Below are 18,185 nucleotides of genomic sequence, written 5' to 3' on the forward strand. Positions count from 1 at the left end.
AGCTAGGGTATTATGCTGAGTGAAATAATTCAGTCAGAGAAAGACAAATACCATATGATTTCTCTCATATATGGAATTTAAGAAACAAAACATATGAACATATGGGAAAGATGAACATATGGTAAAAAAAAGAGAGGCAAACCAAGAAACAGACTTTTTTTTTAAAAAAAAAAAAGATTTTATTTATTCATGAGAGACAGAGAGAGAGGCAGAGACATAGGCAGAGGGGGAAGCAGGCTCCCAGCCAGGAACCTGATGTGGGCATTGATCCCTGGCCTCAATCCTGGGACTTGTTCCCGGAACTCGATCCCAGGACTGGGATCATGCCCTGAGCTGAAGGCAGACGCTCAACCACTGAGCCACCCAGGTGTCCCTCTTTCTCTCTTTCTATCCCAATTTCTCCTCCATGCTACTTTCCTCTGACATCTACATATAATTTTCTTTGGATAAGTACCCCAAATTGGGAATACTGGATCATGTAATAGTTCTTTTTTAGTTTTTTTTTGGATCCTTCATAGGGTTTTTTGTGAGAATTTTCTTGAGTGGTAACTGGGCCTCCTGTGGATAGATATCAGATGCTCCATGGAGGTATCCCCATCTTGCTTCATTAGGGGAGGATTTTGGGGTCAGAGGAACTAATGCTTCTCTTTTGCAAAAGGAAGAATGCTGAGATAGCTGGTAATAGCTCTTCCTGCTTCCTCTTCTGTTGCACAACTCTTTCTCCTGTCACGAGAGGATGCAGTGGAGCTAGGTTACAAGGTAAGCCTGAGCTTCCTGGCCAGCACCCTCCTGAGAGCTGTCTTCACTTCCTGGTTCTTCAGACTGTAGATGAGAGGGTTTAGCAGTGGGGTCACCACACTGTACTGCATGGAGAGTACTTGTTCCAGGGCTGAGCCAGATGCTGGGGTCATGTACCTTGGAGGGAATAGCACAAATGAGTAAACTGAGACCAGAACAATGGTCACAATACTGTTGGCAGCCATGGTCCATCCCATCCCAGAGACTCTGCAAAGAGGGTCCTCAGAGCTGAATGAACTAATGGTGGCAACAGCATCTAGATATGATTGTGTGATTAGGGAGAGCTGAGTCATTTCTACCTTCAATGCCTCCAAACATGTGTTATCTTATAAGAGCTGCCCCAAGGAAAAGGAAAGTGCTGAAGGTTAGAATAAAACTAACAATTTCATGTGTTTCTGTAGTACTTCAAAGTCTTCAAAGCATATTTTCTTAATAGTTATGATAAAGGTGTGAGGATTTTTTCCTCTTCTTTTCCTTGTATATACAACTATATGTTCTCATCTTGTGAGGATTGCTTCTTACAAAAGTGTATGGTTATTCTAATAATGCTATCATTGTTCCCAACATTTATGGCTCTGGGAATTACCCTCAGTCACGGCACATCATTTTATATAATGCTAGTGGAACAAACATTTGTCCTTTTAGGTGCCTTTTTCTTTGGTTTAGAAAAGAAGCCAAGCTTGGTAAATAAAGTGGAAGATAAAAATGTGTTAAGCACAAGATACGAATCAAAAATAATAAGGTTAAATATTGAGGATCATTTTTTAAAATTTATTTTTTATTGGTGTTCAATTTGCCAACATATGGAATAACACCCAGTGCTCATCCCATCAAGTGCCCCCCTCAGTGCCTGTCACCCAGTCACCCCCATCCCCCACTCACCTCCCTTTCTACCACCCCTTGTTCGTTTCCCAGAGTTAGGAGTCTCTCATGTTCTGTCTCCCTTGAGGTTCATTTTGTTGAGGATCACTGGGAGTATTTCCCAAAGAAGCGTTATTTATTTATTTATTTATTTATTTATTTCAACAGTGCCATCATCATTGGAATGTTATTTGTAGGTTCTGGTGTGCTTGATTTAAAAAGATATTCATTTTACTGTCATTTTTCTTCATCTAATTTATCCCTCCTAATATTTCTGTGGAGTAGGTAGGAGCAATCTTATAGTCTCCTTATGGCATATGAAGAATAGGATACAGAGAAGATAAAGAGATTTGTCCATAGCCTCAAATGAGCTCTTCTGGACTATTCCTTATCATCTTTTTCTTCTCCTTCTTTCTCTCTAAGTAATAGGCAAGTGAGAAAAGTATGGAGCAATTTGTATAAATCCATCTCCAGTTCACCAGTAGACATCATGGACCATTAATTATTCTGCTCCTAGTAAGTGAGGACTTGTCAGCTAGAGCTGTTTATGTTTGAGACAAGCGTGGTAGGAAAGAGCACGAGATTTAGAGTCACTTATATTATGGCTCAATTTCTAACTTGCTCTGGGGACTCTGAGAAATTACTTGGTACTCTTGAAACTTAGGTTCCTTACCTGAAAGTGAGATTAATAATATTTCTCTTATAGTGTGCTACATATTAAAATTGAGCTTGACCACGTAAAATGGCTGGTGTATAGAAGTTGTCTAATAAACACTTATAGCACAAATAAGCTTCAGAGACATCATCTTCCAGTAGGAAAAAAGATATCATCTGTTTCAAGAATGATATGTTTTATTGTTTTGTCTAGCACTGAATAAAAATCTACAAGGGCTTTCTGATTTCCTTTTCCTATTAATCGTAAGTTAACAAAAGGAAGAATGTCTCTAGTCCTTTTACAAGCTCATCTTTCAGAGTTAGACAATTGAGACCTGAGAAAGAAAATAGATTTTTTATAATTCACACAGCTCGTCTACAGCAGAGCCAGAACTAGAACTCAGGCCTTCTGAATTCCAATCCAGTCATTTTCCTGCTATTTTGCAATGCTCTGTTCTACAGACCAGGACACTTTTGGGCAAAGGATATCTTACATTGACATTTGGGAGGTTATAGTATGACATACCTGATAACTCCTGAACCATAAAAGTTGGTGATCACAAGAAGATGAGAAGAGCAGGTGGAAAAGATCTTTCTCCGACCAGTGGCAGAGTTGATTCCTAGGGCTGTTTTGATGATACGAGTGTAGGAGCCCAGCAATAGGACAAAGGTACCAAGGCCCAGGACTGCCATGGTGGTCAGGTTGGAGGCAACAATAACATAGGGGTCAGAACAGGTCAGCAGGAGCACTGGGGGAAGCTCACAGGCAAAACTACGGACAAGATTGGGCCCACAGAAGTGCTGCTGAGCCAGAAGGATGCTGTTAACCAGGCTAGTCCCTACTCCTATGGCCCAGGATGCTACCACCAGGCCAGTACATAGCTTCTTGTTCATAGCCACCACATACAACAGTGGGTGGCACACAGCCTGGAACCGGTCATAGGCCATGACTGAAAGGAGGCAAGTTTCAGTGGCCCCAGAAAATATGACCAAGGAGATCTGGGTGAAACATTCAACAGAGGAAACAGTCTTCCACTTGGAAAGGAGGTTCTCTAGCAATTTAGGCACAATGATTGAGGAATAGAAAGCATCCAAGAAGGAGAGGTGACTCAGGAAGAAGTACATGGGTGTGTGGAGGTGAGAATCAGCCCTGGTGACCAGCAGCATCGCCAGGTTCCCCAGAATGGTCAGGAGGTAAATCCCCAGGAAGAGCACAAAGAGCAGAGCCTGGATCTGAGGATTGTTGGATAGTCCTAGGAGGACAAATGTGACCGTGGTTATGTTGCCAACTTCCATGGTGCACTTCAGTTCTCCTTTCAGGACAAGAATGGAAAAGAATGATCTAATGAGTTATCAGTCTTGGGGATGAAGCATTGGAAGTAAAACTTCATGGCTGATCCAGGACAGATTGTGTAGCAGGAACACCCCTGCCACGTCAGACCTCATTAGTCCTTCCTGGCTCAGGGAAGGAAACTATTGGCTAAGGTGGAGAAAGTGGGAAAGAAGAAAGTAGACAAGCAGATGTGGAAAGGAAAGAGAAGAGAATAGGGATTATCCGGACTGGAGAAGGAAAGAAAAGCATTTGGGAACAGATTCCAGAGCACTGAGAAGTACTGTTCTCCAGTTCCAAAAGAAACTGAGCTCAAACCACAGGAGGGCTGACTGGCACAGTGAATAAGTGATGACATTTTAACTGATTGGCTGACAGACCATGATGAATGATTGATTGATAGAGGTACTGTGCACCTAATGATGGTGCAAGTCATTTCTCTGCTACAGTAAGTTCAAGAGTAAGTCCCTTGAGTTTCTCATTTTAAAAAATCTGGGAAAACTAGATGGTTCTAAAGCCCATTCCAGCTTAGAAATTCTAAAGATTAAAAAAAAAAGAAATTCTAAAGATTAAGGGACAATTTAATTTGGGTTTCACTGGTACTAAATAGAAATACTTTCTCCCCTTCTGTGTCAACCCAAGCAGAAGTGGTACATGAGTGTGCTAATTTCACGGAAGCCAGGAAGGAGGAAGCCCTCAAAATGGAGGTGAGGGTTGTGCCCATCGGCTACTCCAAGGTCTTCCCATTCCTGGGTTTCTGTGAATCTATACTATACAGAACTCTTCTGTTCTGTAATCTTAAAACTTTACATGAAAGTCCATGAAGACTGTGCTATCCTCTGAGATGGTACCAGAGGATTTGGATAAAGTCAACTCAAATTTGGACCATTTTCTGTGCATCACAGGGATGGTAAAAGCGGGAGAGAGAGAGAGAAGAGAGAAAAGAGAGAAAAAACCCACCAAGAACACCTGGTAAAATGTAGAGTTATAGGTTTTAGCCTAGATCAGAGCAAGGTAAAATTGTCACCTTTCTCTTTGATGGGTAACTCAGTAGATAAGTGAGATTCTGATCTCTATTGATGGCTTGTGCACTCATGGATTCCCAGAGAAGGTAGTTACAGGAGAAGATGGATATGAATGAGAAGATTTGTCTTCACCTGTGCATCCTAGGCCAACAAGAGATGATCTCAGTGGATGATAACCAAATGACAGTATTTCCAACCCTGGACCAAAAATCCCAGATGTGGCTGGGGCTTTTGTGGGCTACCCTTAACTTTGTCCTTCCTTTAGAAGACTCAGGGGTGGAACTTCTTAGCAAGGAAATGTCCCTATAGTCTTTCTGTCTAAGGGGAAGACTTCTTGACTCTGCCTCCCATATAACAATGGCCAGAGGGACTTGATCTCAGTTCTAGACCTTGGAGGCTGAGGGAGGTCCCTGGAGATGTCCTTAAGCAGGAGGCCTGCCCTGAATGTGAATGAGGTCTCCAAGGGCCAACTATTCCTTCCCAGAATCACTCTTGTTTCAGTGGGTTGCATCATACAAGGGGAGGGGGGGAACTAGGGTAGCCAATAATGTCTAAAGATAAAAATATAGAGTTCTAAAGATTTCTGGTACAAAAACCTGGAATTTCTTTCTTCTTTCTCTCCCTTCATCTTTCCCTTCCTTCTCATTTTGTTATGCTTTTTTTTTTTTAAAAAGATTTTATTTATTTATTCATGAGAGGCACAGAGAGAGAGAGAGAGAGGCAGAGACACAGGCAGAGGGAGAAGCAGGCTCCATGCAGGGAGCCCGACCTGGGACTCGATCCCGTGTCTCCAGGATCATGCCCTGGGCTGAAGACAGCACTAAACCGCTGGGCTACCACAGCTGTCCAGCATTTTGTTATGTTTTAAATTATATTTATGATTATGAAAATAATATAGTGATAAAATATAGAAAATTAAAAAGATACTGAAGATACTTTAAAAATGAAAAAAGATATTAGGGTGCCTGGATGGCTCAGTTGTTTTTTTTTTTTTTTTTAACTGGGTAAAACCATTTTATTAACTGACCAAAGCACTTCATTTTGTTTTCTGATTTGAGGTAAAACCATTAAACACGGTTCACAAGAAAATACAAGAACTATTCAACTACAGTTACAAGAGTTTGAAACCTCACTAGTTGTTCATATAATACTTTTACAAATTCATACAACTGTACAGTCTACTTAAGCTAAGTTTATTGTTAACCAAAAGACCAATATCAAAGACCTTGACGCTTGCCCTACTACTCTTGGCAGTGGCTATGGTTTTGTAACAAGGGAAGAATAACTGTTACCTTAAGAAATATACTTTAAAAACCATTTGGCTAGTAATGTGTACTTTCTTCATTCCTCAGGGGTGTGTGTTGTGTGGTGTGCGTGTAGGCTCTCCAGAGGGCAAATGCCTGCTTCTGTTCACCATAATCCCTCTCACGGCAAAAACTGTGTGAAATCACCACTGTCCCACTGTGAACATGGGGATTGGGGAAATAGTTCTACATTTTCTTTGTATATTTAGGTTTTTCGGGAAGCCAGTAGATTTCTTCCGAAGCTTTCTTTTGAACATTCAGATGGTGTCTTTAGAGCCTTATTATACATTGCTGTGTTAGTGGGGGCTTCTAAGTGTCCAGAGGAGGACAAAAAGAATGATGCAGTCTAGAAACACAGTGAATGTATTTTTCCCAACCAAGCTCAGCATTAAGATTTGTTTCTTTCTTTTTTCCTGGGCAGCTCTCTTTAGTCAATACCAAGGCAGGCTTTGGAACACTGCAGATTTGCTTTAGAGGTAGATAAAACAGAAATCATGCAGTTAAGTCAATTGAGGAAGAAGGGCTTTGCACTCTTGAGGACATCAGGACCAGAAGGTGATCCTTTTTTCTTGGGACTAGAAGGACTTTTCTCATTTAACATTTTTACCTGTTTGGGGGAAATACCCAAGTCTTACCTGTCTCTCTCAGGAAAAACGAATTTAAAGGCAGCCTGCACTAACTACAGACAGAGGGAGAGAGTGCCAACATTTGGATTATGGCACTGCAGTTCACGGTCTGGGTCTGTGACACACAAACACGTCATGCACTTGGAGACAGAGATTAATTGTATCAGTGTCACTAGTGATGTTAATTACAAAAATGTACAGCAAGTTCGAAACTTCTCTAAATATCGAAATCACCATGTTTTAAAGACAGACTGGAATGTTACAAATGATTCTGCAAAATGCAAAAATAGATATGCTTCCACTGGGTGCTTTAATCATTTTTCCAAGCATTCTCATCTTTTGCTTCTTCCTCATCAGAGTACGCAGTGGGCTCCTCCCCCTCCTTCAGCAGTTTGCCCACATGATGATACTTGAAAGTGAACTGAGAGTCCCAGTCACTCGGGGTCTCCCTGCTGGGCAGGGGTGAGGTCAGAAAGGTCATCGTACTCGTCCTTCAGTGCTTCCTTATCCTTGCAAAATGTGGCAAGGCCCCGGGATGCATCTCTTCCAGCAAAGACCCCGTATGGCCCCTCGGGCCCGTAGAACTTGCGGCCTTTGGTCACGATGAACACCTTGCAGTTGATGGTCATGAGTATGTGTGGGTCCTGGACGCCGTCGAAGCGCCGCAGCTCGACTGGGGTGAAGTCAGGCTGTTTAAGGCGGGGCAGGGGGGCGGCTGGTCCCCGTGCACGATCTTGTACAGCAGGAAGATGCAGAGGCCGAGCAGCAGCAGGTTGAGCGGCGACGTGAAAATCTCGTGCAGCAGTCCACCACCCTCCAGCTCACTCGGGTCGGCGCCGGTCGCCGCCACATCCTCTGCAGCCAGGATCGCTGGCGCAAAGGTTGGGCCGGGCTAGGGAGGGCTGCGGAGCTGGCTGCTTTCTCCTCCTTCTCAGCAAACTAGTTGGTTAAGCATCCAACTCTTGATTTCTGCTGAGGTCATGATCTCAGGGTCATGGGATTGAGCCCTGGGTCGGGTTCCTTGCTCAGTATGGAGTCCACTTAAGATTCTCTCTCTCTTCTTCTCCCTCTGCCAGTCCTCAACACCCCCCCCACAACTGCTCACTCTTTCTAAGAAAAAAAAAAAAGATATCAAAGATATTTTAATTATGAAAGAAGAAAATAAACATCTAACATGTCACCCACCCCAAATTAATTATTTTATTTATTGCAATTAAATAAAATCCAAATTGATTAAAAAGTTCAAAACAAATTTTTAATCGCGGCAAAAACTTTTTATTGTGAACACGTTTAAACATATACAGAAGTAGAAAGAGTAGTGTATTGACTCTTCTGTATCCATCATTGAGCTTCAACAAATATGAGCTCTTTGACCCGTACCCAGCTTTGACCACATGGAACTGCATTCCATGAGCAGACATGTGTCTAAAACACAGGAAAGTTCTGTTACTGAAAGGTAGAAGGAAAGGGCAGTACTGAGGAAGAATGATCAGTCTATTTTATATATATAAATATACATATACATATAAATATATATTTATTTATTTATTGAAGTTCGATTTGCCAACATATAGTATAACACCCAGTGCTCATCTGTCAAACGCCCTCCTCAGTGCCTGTCACCCAGTCACCTCATCCCCCCACCTGCCTCCACTTCTACTACCCCTTGTTCAATTCCCAGAGTGCTCATGTTTTGTCTTCCTAATTTTTCCCACTCATTTTCCCTCCTTACCCTTTAATCCCTTTCACTATTTTTTTTTCCTTTCACTATTTTTATATTCCCCATTTGAGTGAAACAATATGATGTTTGTCCTTCTCCAATTGGCTTACTTCACTCAGCATAATACCCTCCAGTTCCATCCACGTTGAAGCAAATGGTGGGTATTTGTCGTTTCTAATGGCTGAGGAATATCCCATTGTATACATAAACCACATCTTCCTTATTCATTCATCTGTCGATGGACATCGAGGCTCCTTTCACAGTCTGGCTGTTGTGGACATTGCTGCTACAAACATTGGGTGCAGGTGTCCCGGCGTTTCACTGCATCTGTATCTTTGATGTAAATACCTAGTAGTGTAATTGCTGGGTCATATGGTAGCTCTATTTTTAACTTTTTGAGGAACCTCCACACAGTTTCCCAGAGTGGCTGCACCAGTTCACATTCCCACCAACAGTGCAAGAGGGTTCCCCTTTCTCCACATCCTCTTCAACATTTGTTGTTTCCTGTCTTGTTAATTTCCCCCATTCTCACTGGTGTGAGGTGGTATCTCATTGTGGTTTTGATTTGTATTTCCTTGATGGCAAATGATGCGGAGCATTTTCTCATCTGCTTGTTGGCCATGTGTAGATCTTCTTTGGTGAAATTTCTGTTCATGTCTTCTGCCCATTTCATGATTGGATTTTTTGTTTCTTGGGTGTTGAGTTTAATAAGCTCTTTACAGATCAGATACTAGCCCTTTATCTGATATGTCGTTTGCAAATATCTTTTCCCATTCTGTAGGTGTCTTTTAGTTTTGTTGACTGTTTCTTTGGCTGTGCAGAAGCTTCTTATCTTGATGAAGCCCCAATAATTCATTTTTGCTCTTGTTTCCCTTGCCTTCATAGATGTGTCTTGCAAGAAGTTGCTGTGGCCAAGTTCAGAAAGGGTGTTGCCTGTGTTCTCTATAGAATTTTGATGGATTCTTGTCTCATGTTTAGATCTTTCTTCCATTTTGAGTTTATCTTTGTGTATGGTGTAAGAGAATGGTCTAGTTTCATTCTTCTGCATGTGGATGTCCAATGTTCCCAGCACCATTTATTGAAGAGACTGTGCTTTTTTCCAGTGGATAGTCTTTCCTCCTTTATCGAATATTAGTTGATCATAGAGTTAAGGGCCCATTTCTGGGTTCTCTATTCTGTTCCATTGATCTATGTGTCTGTTTTTGCGCCAGTACCACACTGTCTTGATGATCACAGCTTTGTAGTACAACCTGAAATCCAGCATTGTGATGCCCCTGGCTCTGGTTTTCTTTTTCAACAATCCTCTGACTATTTGGGGTCTTTTCTGATTCCACACAAATCTTAAGATTATTTGTTCCAACTCTCTGAAGAAAGTCCATGGTATTTTGATACGGATTGCATTGAATGTGTAAATTGCCCTGGGTAGCATAGACATTTTCACAATATTAATTCTTCCAATCCATGAGCATGGCATATTTTTCCATCTCTTTGTGTCTTCCTCAATTTCTTTCAGAAGTGTTCCGTAGTTTTTAGGGTATAGATCCTTTACATCTTTGGTTAGGTTTATTCCTAGGTATCTTATGCTTTTGGGTGCAATTGTAAATGGGATTGACTCCTTAATTTCTCTTTCTTCAGTCTCATTGTTAGTGTATAGAAATGCCACTGATTTCTGGGCATTGATTTTGTATCCTGCCACACTGCCAAATTGTTGTATGAGTTCTGGCAATCTTGGGGTGGAGTCTTGGGTTTTCTATGTACAATATCATGTCATCTGTGAAGAGGGAGAGCCTGACTTTTTCTTTGCCAATTTGAATGTTGTTTATTTCTTTTTGGTGTCTGAGTACTGAGGCTAGGACTTCTAGTACTATGTTGAATAGCACTGGTGAGAGTGGTCATCCCTGTTGTGTTCCTGATCTTAGGGGAAAGGCTCCCAGTTTTTCCACATTGAGAATGACATTTGCTGTGGGCTTTTCGTAGATGGATTTTACGATTCTGAGGAATGTTCCCTCTATCCTTACACTCTGAAGTGTTTTGGTCAGGAATGGATGCTGCATTTTGTCAAATGCTTTCTCTGCATCTATTGAGAGGATCATATAGTTCTTGTTTTTTCTCTTGTTGATGTGATCTATCACGTTGATTGTTTTACGAGTGTTGAACCAACCTTGCATCCCGGGGATAAATCCCACTTGTTCATGGTGAATAATCTTCTGAATGTGCTGTTGGATCCAATTGGCTAGTATCTTGGTCGAATTTTTGCATCTGTGTTCATCAGGGATATTGGTCTTAATTCTCCTTGTTGATGTGGCCTTTGTCTGGTTTTGGAATTAAGGTGATGCTGGCCTCATAAAACGAGTTTGGAAGTATTCCCTCCCTTTCTATCATTTGGAACAGCTTTAGTAGAATAGGTGTTATTTCTTCTTTAAACATTTGATAGAATTCCCCTAGGAAGCCAAGTCTATTTTTTTAAAGATTTTATTTATTTTTAGAGAGAGTGTGTGTGCCCATGAGTGTGAATTGGGGGAGGAGCAGAAAGACAGGGAGAGAATCCCAAGCTGACTCTGTGATGAGCACAGAGCCCCATGCAGGACTTGCTCTCACAACCCTGAGGTCATGACGTGAGCTGAAACCAAGAGTTGGGAGCTTAACTGACTGAGGAGGCATCTAGGTGCTCCAGATGATCAGTCTTTGTAATGGATGAGGATTGAATGGTGATTAAGTATAGAAGATAACAAAGCAACAATATAGAAGGAACTTGGGCTTTTCAGTTGGGACCACCCATATGCATCTCTGAACTTAAAAGAAAAGTAATCTTTTGTTTGAGGCACTGTATTTGGGGATCTTTTCTATAACAGCTTAGCTTTAATCTTTCTAAAATAGATTTTCTGACCTACCCAAATTGTCTCCAATGTCCCATCACCAAAACTAAGGTTGCGATAACCCTCTTTTTTTTCCTTTGCATTCAGGGGTGTATTCATTGTGTTTGAGATAATACCTCAGGTGTTTTCTTAGCTACACAGGGTAAAAGGAAGTTTTCTTATTACAAACTGACAAAGGTAAGAGGTAAAATATTTTTCACAGCAGCCATTTGAAGATTTAGTTCTAGGGGAACCTGAGTGGCTCAGTTGGTTAAGTGTCTGCCTTCGAGCTCAGGTCATGATCCTGGAGCTCTGAGATCAAGCCCTGCATTGGGTTCTCTGCTCAGTGGGGAGTCTGTTTTTCCCTCTGCCCCTCATCTTGCTAGTGTTCTCTCTCTCTCTCTCAAATAAATAAACATCATCTTAAAAAAAATCTAGTTCCACATATTCAGAAATAGGTCTGGGTTTAATATAAATAATTCCTAATCATCCAAGGTTTCTTTTATAACTTAATATAGATAATAAATTAGGCTAAAATGCACTGTAATATCTGGTAGACTTCAGGATTTTTAGTATATCACAAAATATATTTTGATATACCAAAGAAGCAAGACTTGCAAGCAGATGTCTTAGACATAATTAATTTATAGTTATAAGGTTCTACTTTTTTTTAAAAAAAGCTTTTATTTATTCATTTGAGAGAGAGAGAGAGAGACAGAGACAGAGACAGTGGCAGAGATAGCAAGAGAGTGAGAGAGAGCACAAGTGGAGAGGGGGAGGGAGAAGCAGGCTCCTTGCTGAGCAGGGACCCTGACTCGGGGCTAGATCCCAGGACCCTGAGATCATGTCCTGAGCCGAAAGCAGATGCGCAGTTGACTGAGCCACCCAGGCACGTCTATAAAGTTATACTCTTGAGAGAATTTACTTTTTGGGACGTCTCTTAGTCTCTAGAGGACAAACACAGAGAGTAGAGTCAGTGTAGCAGGCACACAAACTCTGTACTATATATAGAGATGCCTGGCCCAGGGAGAGGACGCACCCTGCTCTCTCACACCGCATATGAATTATGTGAATTATGTTGTATAGCACTGGGTCCATTCTCCGGATATCCTTCATGTTCTCCCCTGTTAGTCAAATACTGAATGGCCATGTTTCCAGGCAGAGGATCTGCAGGGTTGCAATCTGTGAAAAAAGAACAGATTGATAGCAAGACCTTTGAAATATAGACAAGCAGTTATTCCGGTTGTCTTCAATTAGATGGCTTCCTGAACTGTTGATGTCACAGTGATGGATTCTGGTTTGGAAGTTAACCTTTGGTGGCTTAAATGGATCATCAGATAAAAATGTGATATTCAGAGAGAATAGACCATCATCATATACAGAACCTGGACCATTCATAAAAGTTGTCTCCCTTGGGCTCTGCACTGCAGTTAGGAGGAGGCCAAAGGTTACCTAGCGTTATACCAGCAAGAGCCAAGCAGGCACAGCTCATTGCATACATGTTCTCATGAGAAATAATAAAAGGTCCTTAAGTAAGAGAACCTGACTGCACCATTTGTCACACATGCTTATTCTAGACTCACTTGGTGGTTGAGGTGGTTGTTGGGGTTTGCTGACTTGCTTTATCCAAAGGAAATCAAACTTATCCCACCATTATAATAGGAGATAGTTTTGCAACTTGGAGTGAAGCCCCTCTGGGCTTAGGCTCCTACACTTCCCCAGAAACTGGGAGATAGGGGCACTGTCTTCTCTGATACATTCAGAAGAGCTGGTTCTTAGGTTCTTGAGAAAGACATTACTGGGTAGTAAAGCTGACAAGGGGCTTTTTCTTATTTATTTATTTATAAATATTTTATATATTTATTCATGACACACACACACACACACACACACACAGAGGCAGAGACATAGAGGGAGAAGCAGACTCCCTGCATGGAGCCCCATGTGGGACTCCATCCTGGCAGGATCATACCCTGAGCTGAAGGCAGACACTCAACCACTGAGCCACCTAGGTGTCCCACATTTTAATTTTTTAATTTTTTTGTTATTTTAAAAAATATTTCTTTATTTATTTATATTCATGATAGACATGGAGAGAGAGAGAGAGAGAGAGAGAGGCAGAGACACAGGCAGAGGGAGAAGCAGGCTCCATGCCGGGAGCCCAACACGGGACTCGATCCCGGGACTCCAGGATCGCGCCCTGGGCCAAAGGCAGGCGACAAACCACTGAGCCACCCAGGGATCCCCATTTTTATTTTCTTAAAGGGTTTTATTTATTTATTTGAGAGAGAAATAGAATATGAGCAGGAGGAGGACAGAGGCACAGAGGGAGAAGCAGCCCCCCTCCCACTGCCACCAGCAGAAGGCCCATTGTGGGGCTCAATCCCAGGACCCCCAAGATTATGACCTGTGCTGAAGGCAAACGCTTAACCAACTGAGCCACCCAGGCACCCAAGGGGCTTTTTGACTTTTAAAAAGATTTACATACATTTCAAAATGACAGAGAAAGAACTTATACTTACATGTTTTCTCAGGTAAATGCTGTAAGAAAAAGGAAGAGGGAGAGAAGTTAGAAGTTTATTTTCAGTGGGGGAATTAGCCTTTTATTTTTACTTTGCAGCAAGTGCCCTTATGTCGTCCAATTGCTTCTGCCACCCAGTGTTGAAAAGGCTCTTATTTCTCCACTGCGTTTCCTTTGTGCCTTTCAAAAATCAGTTCACTAGATCTGTGTGGACCGATGTCTGGTTTCTCTGCTTTCATTGCTCTCCATGTCTATTCCTTTGCTGTCCTTTTGCAGATACAACACTGTGTTGAATACTGTAACTTTATAGTAAGTCCGAGGGGGGTACTTGATGGGACGAGCCCTGGGTGTTATACTATATGTTGGCAAATCGAACTCCAATAAAAAAATATACAAAAAAAAACACTAAGTCCTAAAATCAGATTATGTAAGTCATCTAAATTTGTTCTTTCTCAGACTTGTTTTGGATGGCTTAATACCTTTGCTTTTCTATTTTCACTAGTTTCCACAGGCCAAATAAGGTTTCGAACCCTTCTCTCTGGCTGGAAGGGGGTTGCACTAGCACCCTCACCCTCTGGTGGGCTTCGATGAATTTCCTGCTTCAGGCTGAGCCTTTTGTTTCACAAGGGAGCTGGGGCAGTGGGCCTGGGAGATCTGATGGTGGCTGCTGTTCCCTGCCCCCAGCCAGCCCCTGAGGATGGGGACGGGAGAGCTTTCTTTGATGTCCCCCCACCATCCTCCCTGTGAGAGCCAGGTGGGGTTCCTGGGGGAACAGCCTGCAAGAAGGTGGGAGCTTCTTCTCTTTGACTGTACATCAAGAGCCTCAGCATTTCTAGTTTCATCTCCCTCCCAGTTTGGAGGGCGCCAGGAGCTTCTGTCCTGAGTAAGCAAATGCTTGGGTCTTGCGTCCCCCTGCAGCCACATTCTTACCTCCAGATTTCTGGCCATCTGCCTGAGACAGTTCTCTGATGGTTAAGATAAGTGGTTGACTTTCACTTTGTCCAGCATTTTTCTTATCATAAGAGCAAGAGCGTTAGTTGGCCAGTCCTCTGCATTTCTGAGCCCAAATCAGAAGTCTGAGTTTTTAAAAAGAACATTATAGTTCTTGTTTCCAGGTTGCCTTTTTAAAAATTTTTTTAAATTAAAAAATTTTTTCCAGGTTGCTTTTTATTTTCCCATATTTGAGTCTCTTTACACACCCTCCCGATTTTTTTTCCTCTGTGGGGGCTGTTTTGGTCTATTGCCTCCTTGCACTTTTTTAATGTGGTTTTTCTGATAAGCTACTTGATGTTTGCCTCTCTCTTTATACTGCTTTGTTTGTTCATTGTGGCCAAAGTCTGCCTGGTTGAGTTCCATAAGTGGCGACAGTCTCCTGACAGAAGGGAGCTCCCTGCCCACCCCCCTCAACTGCCCATGTGCCTGTAGCAGCCTGCAAGTTGCCATCCTGCCTCCAGGTCTCCAGGCATGTGTATGTTTGCACTCTGGGCTTCCATGCTTTCCCATCCTCAAGATAGAAGGACTTATCTCTAAGACAACCTACAGAATGGGAGAAAATATTTACAAATGACATACAGATAAAGGACTAGTATCCAAGATCTATAAAGAACTTATTAAACTCAACACCCAAGAAACAAAAAAATCCAATCATGAAATGGGCAGAAGACAGGAACAGACATTTCTCCAAAGAAGACATACACATGGCCAAAAAGCACATGAAAAAATCTCCACATCACTTGCCATCAGGGAAATACAAATCAAAACCACAATGAGATACCACCTCACACCAATGAGAATGGCTAAAATTAACAAGACAGGAAACAACAAATGTTGGAGAGGATGTGGAGAAAGAGGAACCCTCTTACACTGTTGGTGGGAATGTGAACTGGTGCAGCCACTCTGGAAAACTGTGTGGAGGTTCCTCAAAGAGTTAAAAGTAAAACTACCCTATGACCCAGCAATTGCACTACTGGGTATTTACCCCAAAGATACTAATGTAGTGAAACGCCAGGACACTTGCACCCCAATGTCCATAGCAGCAATGTCCACAGCAGCCAAACTGTGGAAGGACCCATGATGTCCTTTAACAGATGGATGGATAAAGAAGATGTGTACACACACACACACACACACACACACACACACACTGGAATATTACTCAGCCATCAGAAAGGATGAATATCTACCATTTGCTTCAACGTGGATGGAACTGGAGGGTATCATGCTGAGTGAAGTAAGTCAATTGGAGAAGGACAATCATCATATGGTTTCACTCACGTGGAATATAAGAAATAGTGAAAGAGACTATAAGGGAAAGATGGGAAACTGAGTGGGAAAAAATTAGAGAGGGAGACAAAGCATGAGAGACTCCTGACCCTGGGAAACAAACAAAGGGTTGCAGAAGGGGAAGAGGGTGGAAGGATAGGGTAACGGGGTGATAGGCAGGCCCTAAGGAGGGCACTTGATGAGATGAGCACTGGGTGTTATACTATATATTGACAAATTGAATTTAAATAAAAAAAAGAAAGATTTATCTTGGTTTTAGTTCTTCCTTAGATGTTTGGTGGTTGGGCAGAAATATATTTGCATGAGGTAATGCCAACCTTTCACCTATAGGCTTGTCACCTAAATGCTACTCCTCCTGGAAGCATTTTCAGGTCCTGGAGGGAGTGGCCTGGGCGCATTGGTCCTAGCAGCACTCTCCTGGGGCTGAGTGCACTGGCCCAGCTTCCCCATGGTGACAGCTCAGCTCAGGACAACCAGGAAGTCTGAGTTTGGGAATAGAGTTCCGTGGGACATGTTCCAGCTGTCAACTCTCTACATTTTTGCATATGATAACGTATTGAATATATTCAATATGGTCAACTGTGCCATATCTTCATTTTGCAGATCACTGGTCCAATTCATCGTCACTGCTTAATGCTCAGAGAGAAACCTATTACTTTTGCTTCCAACTTCTTGTGGGAAGTTCCTTCAAGTTCTTGAGTACTTATAATGCATTCTTCCAGAAGATAAAATTTCCCCAAACCTAAATACTTTCTAATTTTCCTATTTCTCAAAAGAGGTTGTGGGTTTTATTATTTATTTATTTTTAAAAAAGATTTTATTTATTTATTCATGAGGGACACACAGAGAGAGGCAGAGACATAGGCAGAGGGAGAAGCAGGATTTCCACAGAGAACTGGTTGTGGGACTCCATCCTGTGACCTGAGATCTCTCCCTGAGCCCAAGGCAGATGCTCAACCACTAAGCCATCAAGATGTTCCTGGTTATGGATTTAGGGCAAAATAATCATAGCTCATTTAGACTTCACTGCAGAGGCCTATATAACCAATTGATCGTTTCTCCCTATGGCTCATGAGAAACCTTCCCTGGCAGCCATGCCAGGCTGCCTGCTGACCCCATACTTACTATTCCTCTCTCATTAAACTGCAAAAGGGCAAGAGGATTTTTTTTTTGTATTAATGGCAAGAGTTAAACATGTTTCCATTGATAAAGAAGACTCCAAGGATCCAAAATGACAAATCTTACAAATCTATGATTTGCAGGAAAAGGATACAATATGACAGCAGTATTAAAATAAAGTATGGGATCCCTGGGTGGTGCAGCGGTTTGACGCCTGCCTTTGGCCCAGGGCGCGATCCTGGAGTCCCGGGATCGAATCCCATGTCGGGCTCCCGGTGCATGGAGCCTGCTTCTCCCTCTGCCTGTATCTCTGCCTCTCTCTCTCTCTCTCTCTCTCTCTGTGACTATCATAAAATAAAAAAATAAAAAAATAAAAAAATAAAATAAAGTATGAGGATGCCTGGTAGCTCAGCAGTTGAGCTCCTGCCTTTGGCTCAGGGTGTGATCCTGGAGTCCTGGGATCAAGTCCCACATCGGGTTCCCTGCAGGGAGCCTGCTTCTCCCTCTGCCTATGTCTCTGCCTCTCTCTCTATGTCTCTCATGAATAAATAAATAAATCTTAAAAAACATAAAATAAAGATATGCATCACAGCCAAAGGCTGTCTCATAACAAGGGGAGAGAACTGGAGGGAGCTCACTTGTTTTCCCTCCACAAAGCCATGAAGCACATGCTTTCTCTCTTAATTAAAAACCATCATCATGTATGTGAAACATACCAGGCCCAGGAGCTCAGATGTAACTGGGCATGTGTGACATGTTGCTTCCTCAAACCAGCCTAGTAAACTAGTGGCGACTGCATGAACCATCTTCACAAAGGTAGCAGCCATTTGAAGATCCAAGGTGAGGCCAGACATTCCCTCGGGAGCTAGCAAACATTCTCCTCCACGTAGCGGTGTTCAAGGAGGGGGACTTTGCTCCTTAACCTAAAATTCTCAGTAGCCATTTCAACAGAGACTCATCAGGGAGCTCCTTTTTAACATGCTGAATATTCCTAAACTTCTAGAAGGCTGAGATACTTTTTATTTTTCATCCTTATCTCTCCTTTCTAATGATCCCAGTCTTCCAGCTGGGTTCTCTGCTATGGTATCT

At 42.3% G+C, this 18,185-nt stretch overlaps 1 protein-coding gene and 1 pseudogene across 1 annotated transcript; both read right to left on the reverse strand.

Annotated features, from left to right (window-relative positions):
- Window positions 1–752: 752 nt before the first annotated feature.
- Window positions 753–3,609, reverse strand: OR5BS1 (olfactory receptor family 5 subfamily BS member 1). The gene is made up of 2 exons (XM_072797545.1): window positions 2,840–3,609; window positions 753–915 (listed from the first exon to the last, which is right to left on the reverse strand). The coding sequence occupies exons 1-2, from the start codon at window positions 3,607–3,609 to the stop codon at window positions 753–755; spliced, it is 933 nt and encodes a 310-aa protein (XP_072653646.1).
- A 2,037-nt stretch (window positions 3,610–5,646) lies between these two features.
- On the reverse strand, window positions 5,647–17,950 carry LOC140616937 (membrane-associated progesterone receptor component 1 pseudogene; annotated as a pseudogene).
- Between the last annotated feature and the right edge of the window lie 235 nt (window positions 17,951–18,185).

The sequence above is a fragment of the Canis lupus genome, chromosome 25 (genome assembly GCF_048164855.1).
Source record: "Canis lupus baileyi chromosome 25, mCanLup2.hap1, whole genome shotgun sequence".
In the NCBI taxonomy this organism is placed as follows: Eukaryota; Metazoa; Chordata; class Mammalia; order Carnivora; family Canidae; genus Canis; species Canis lupus.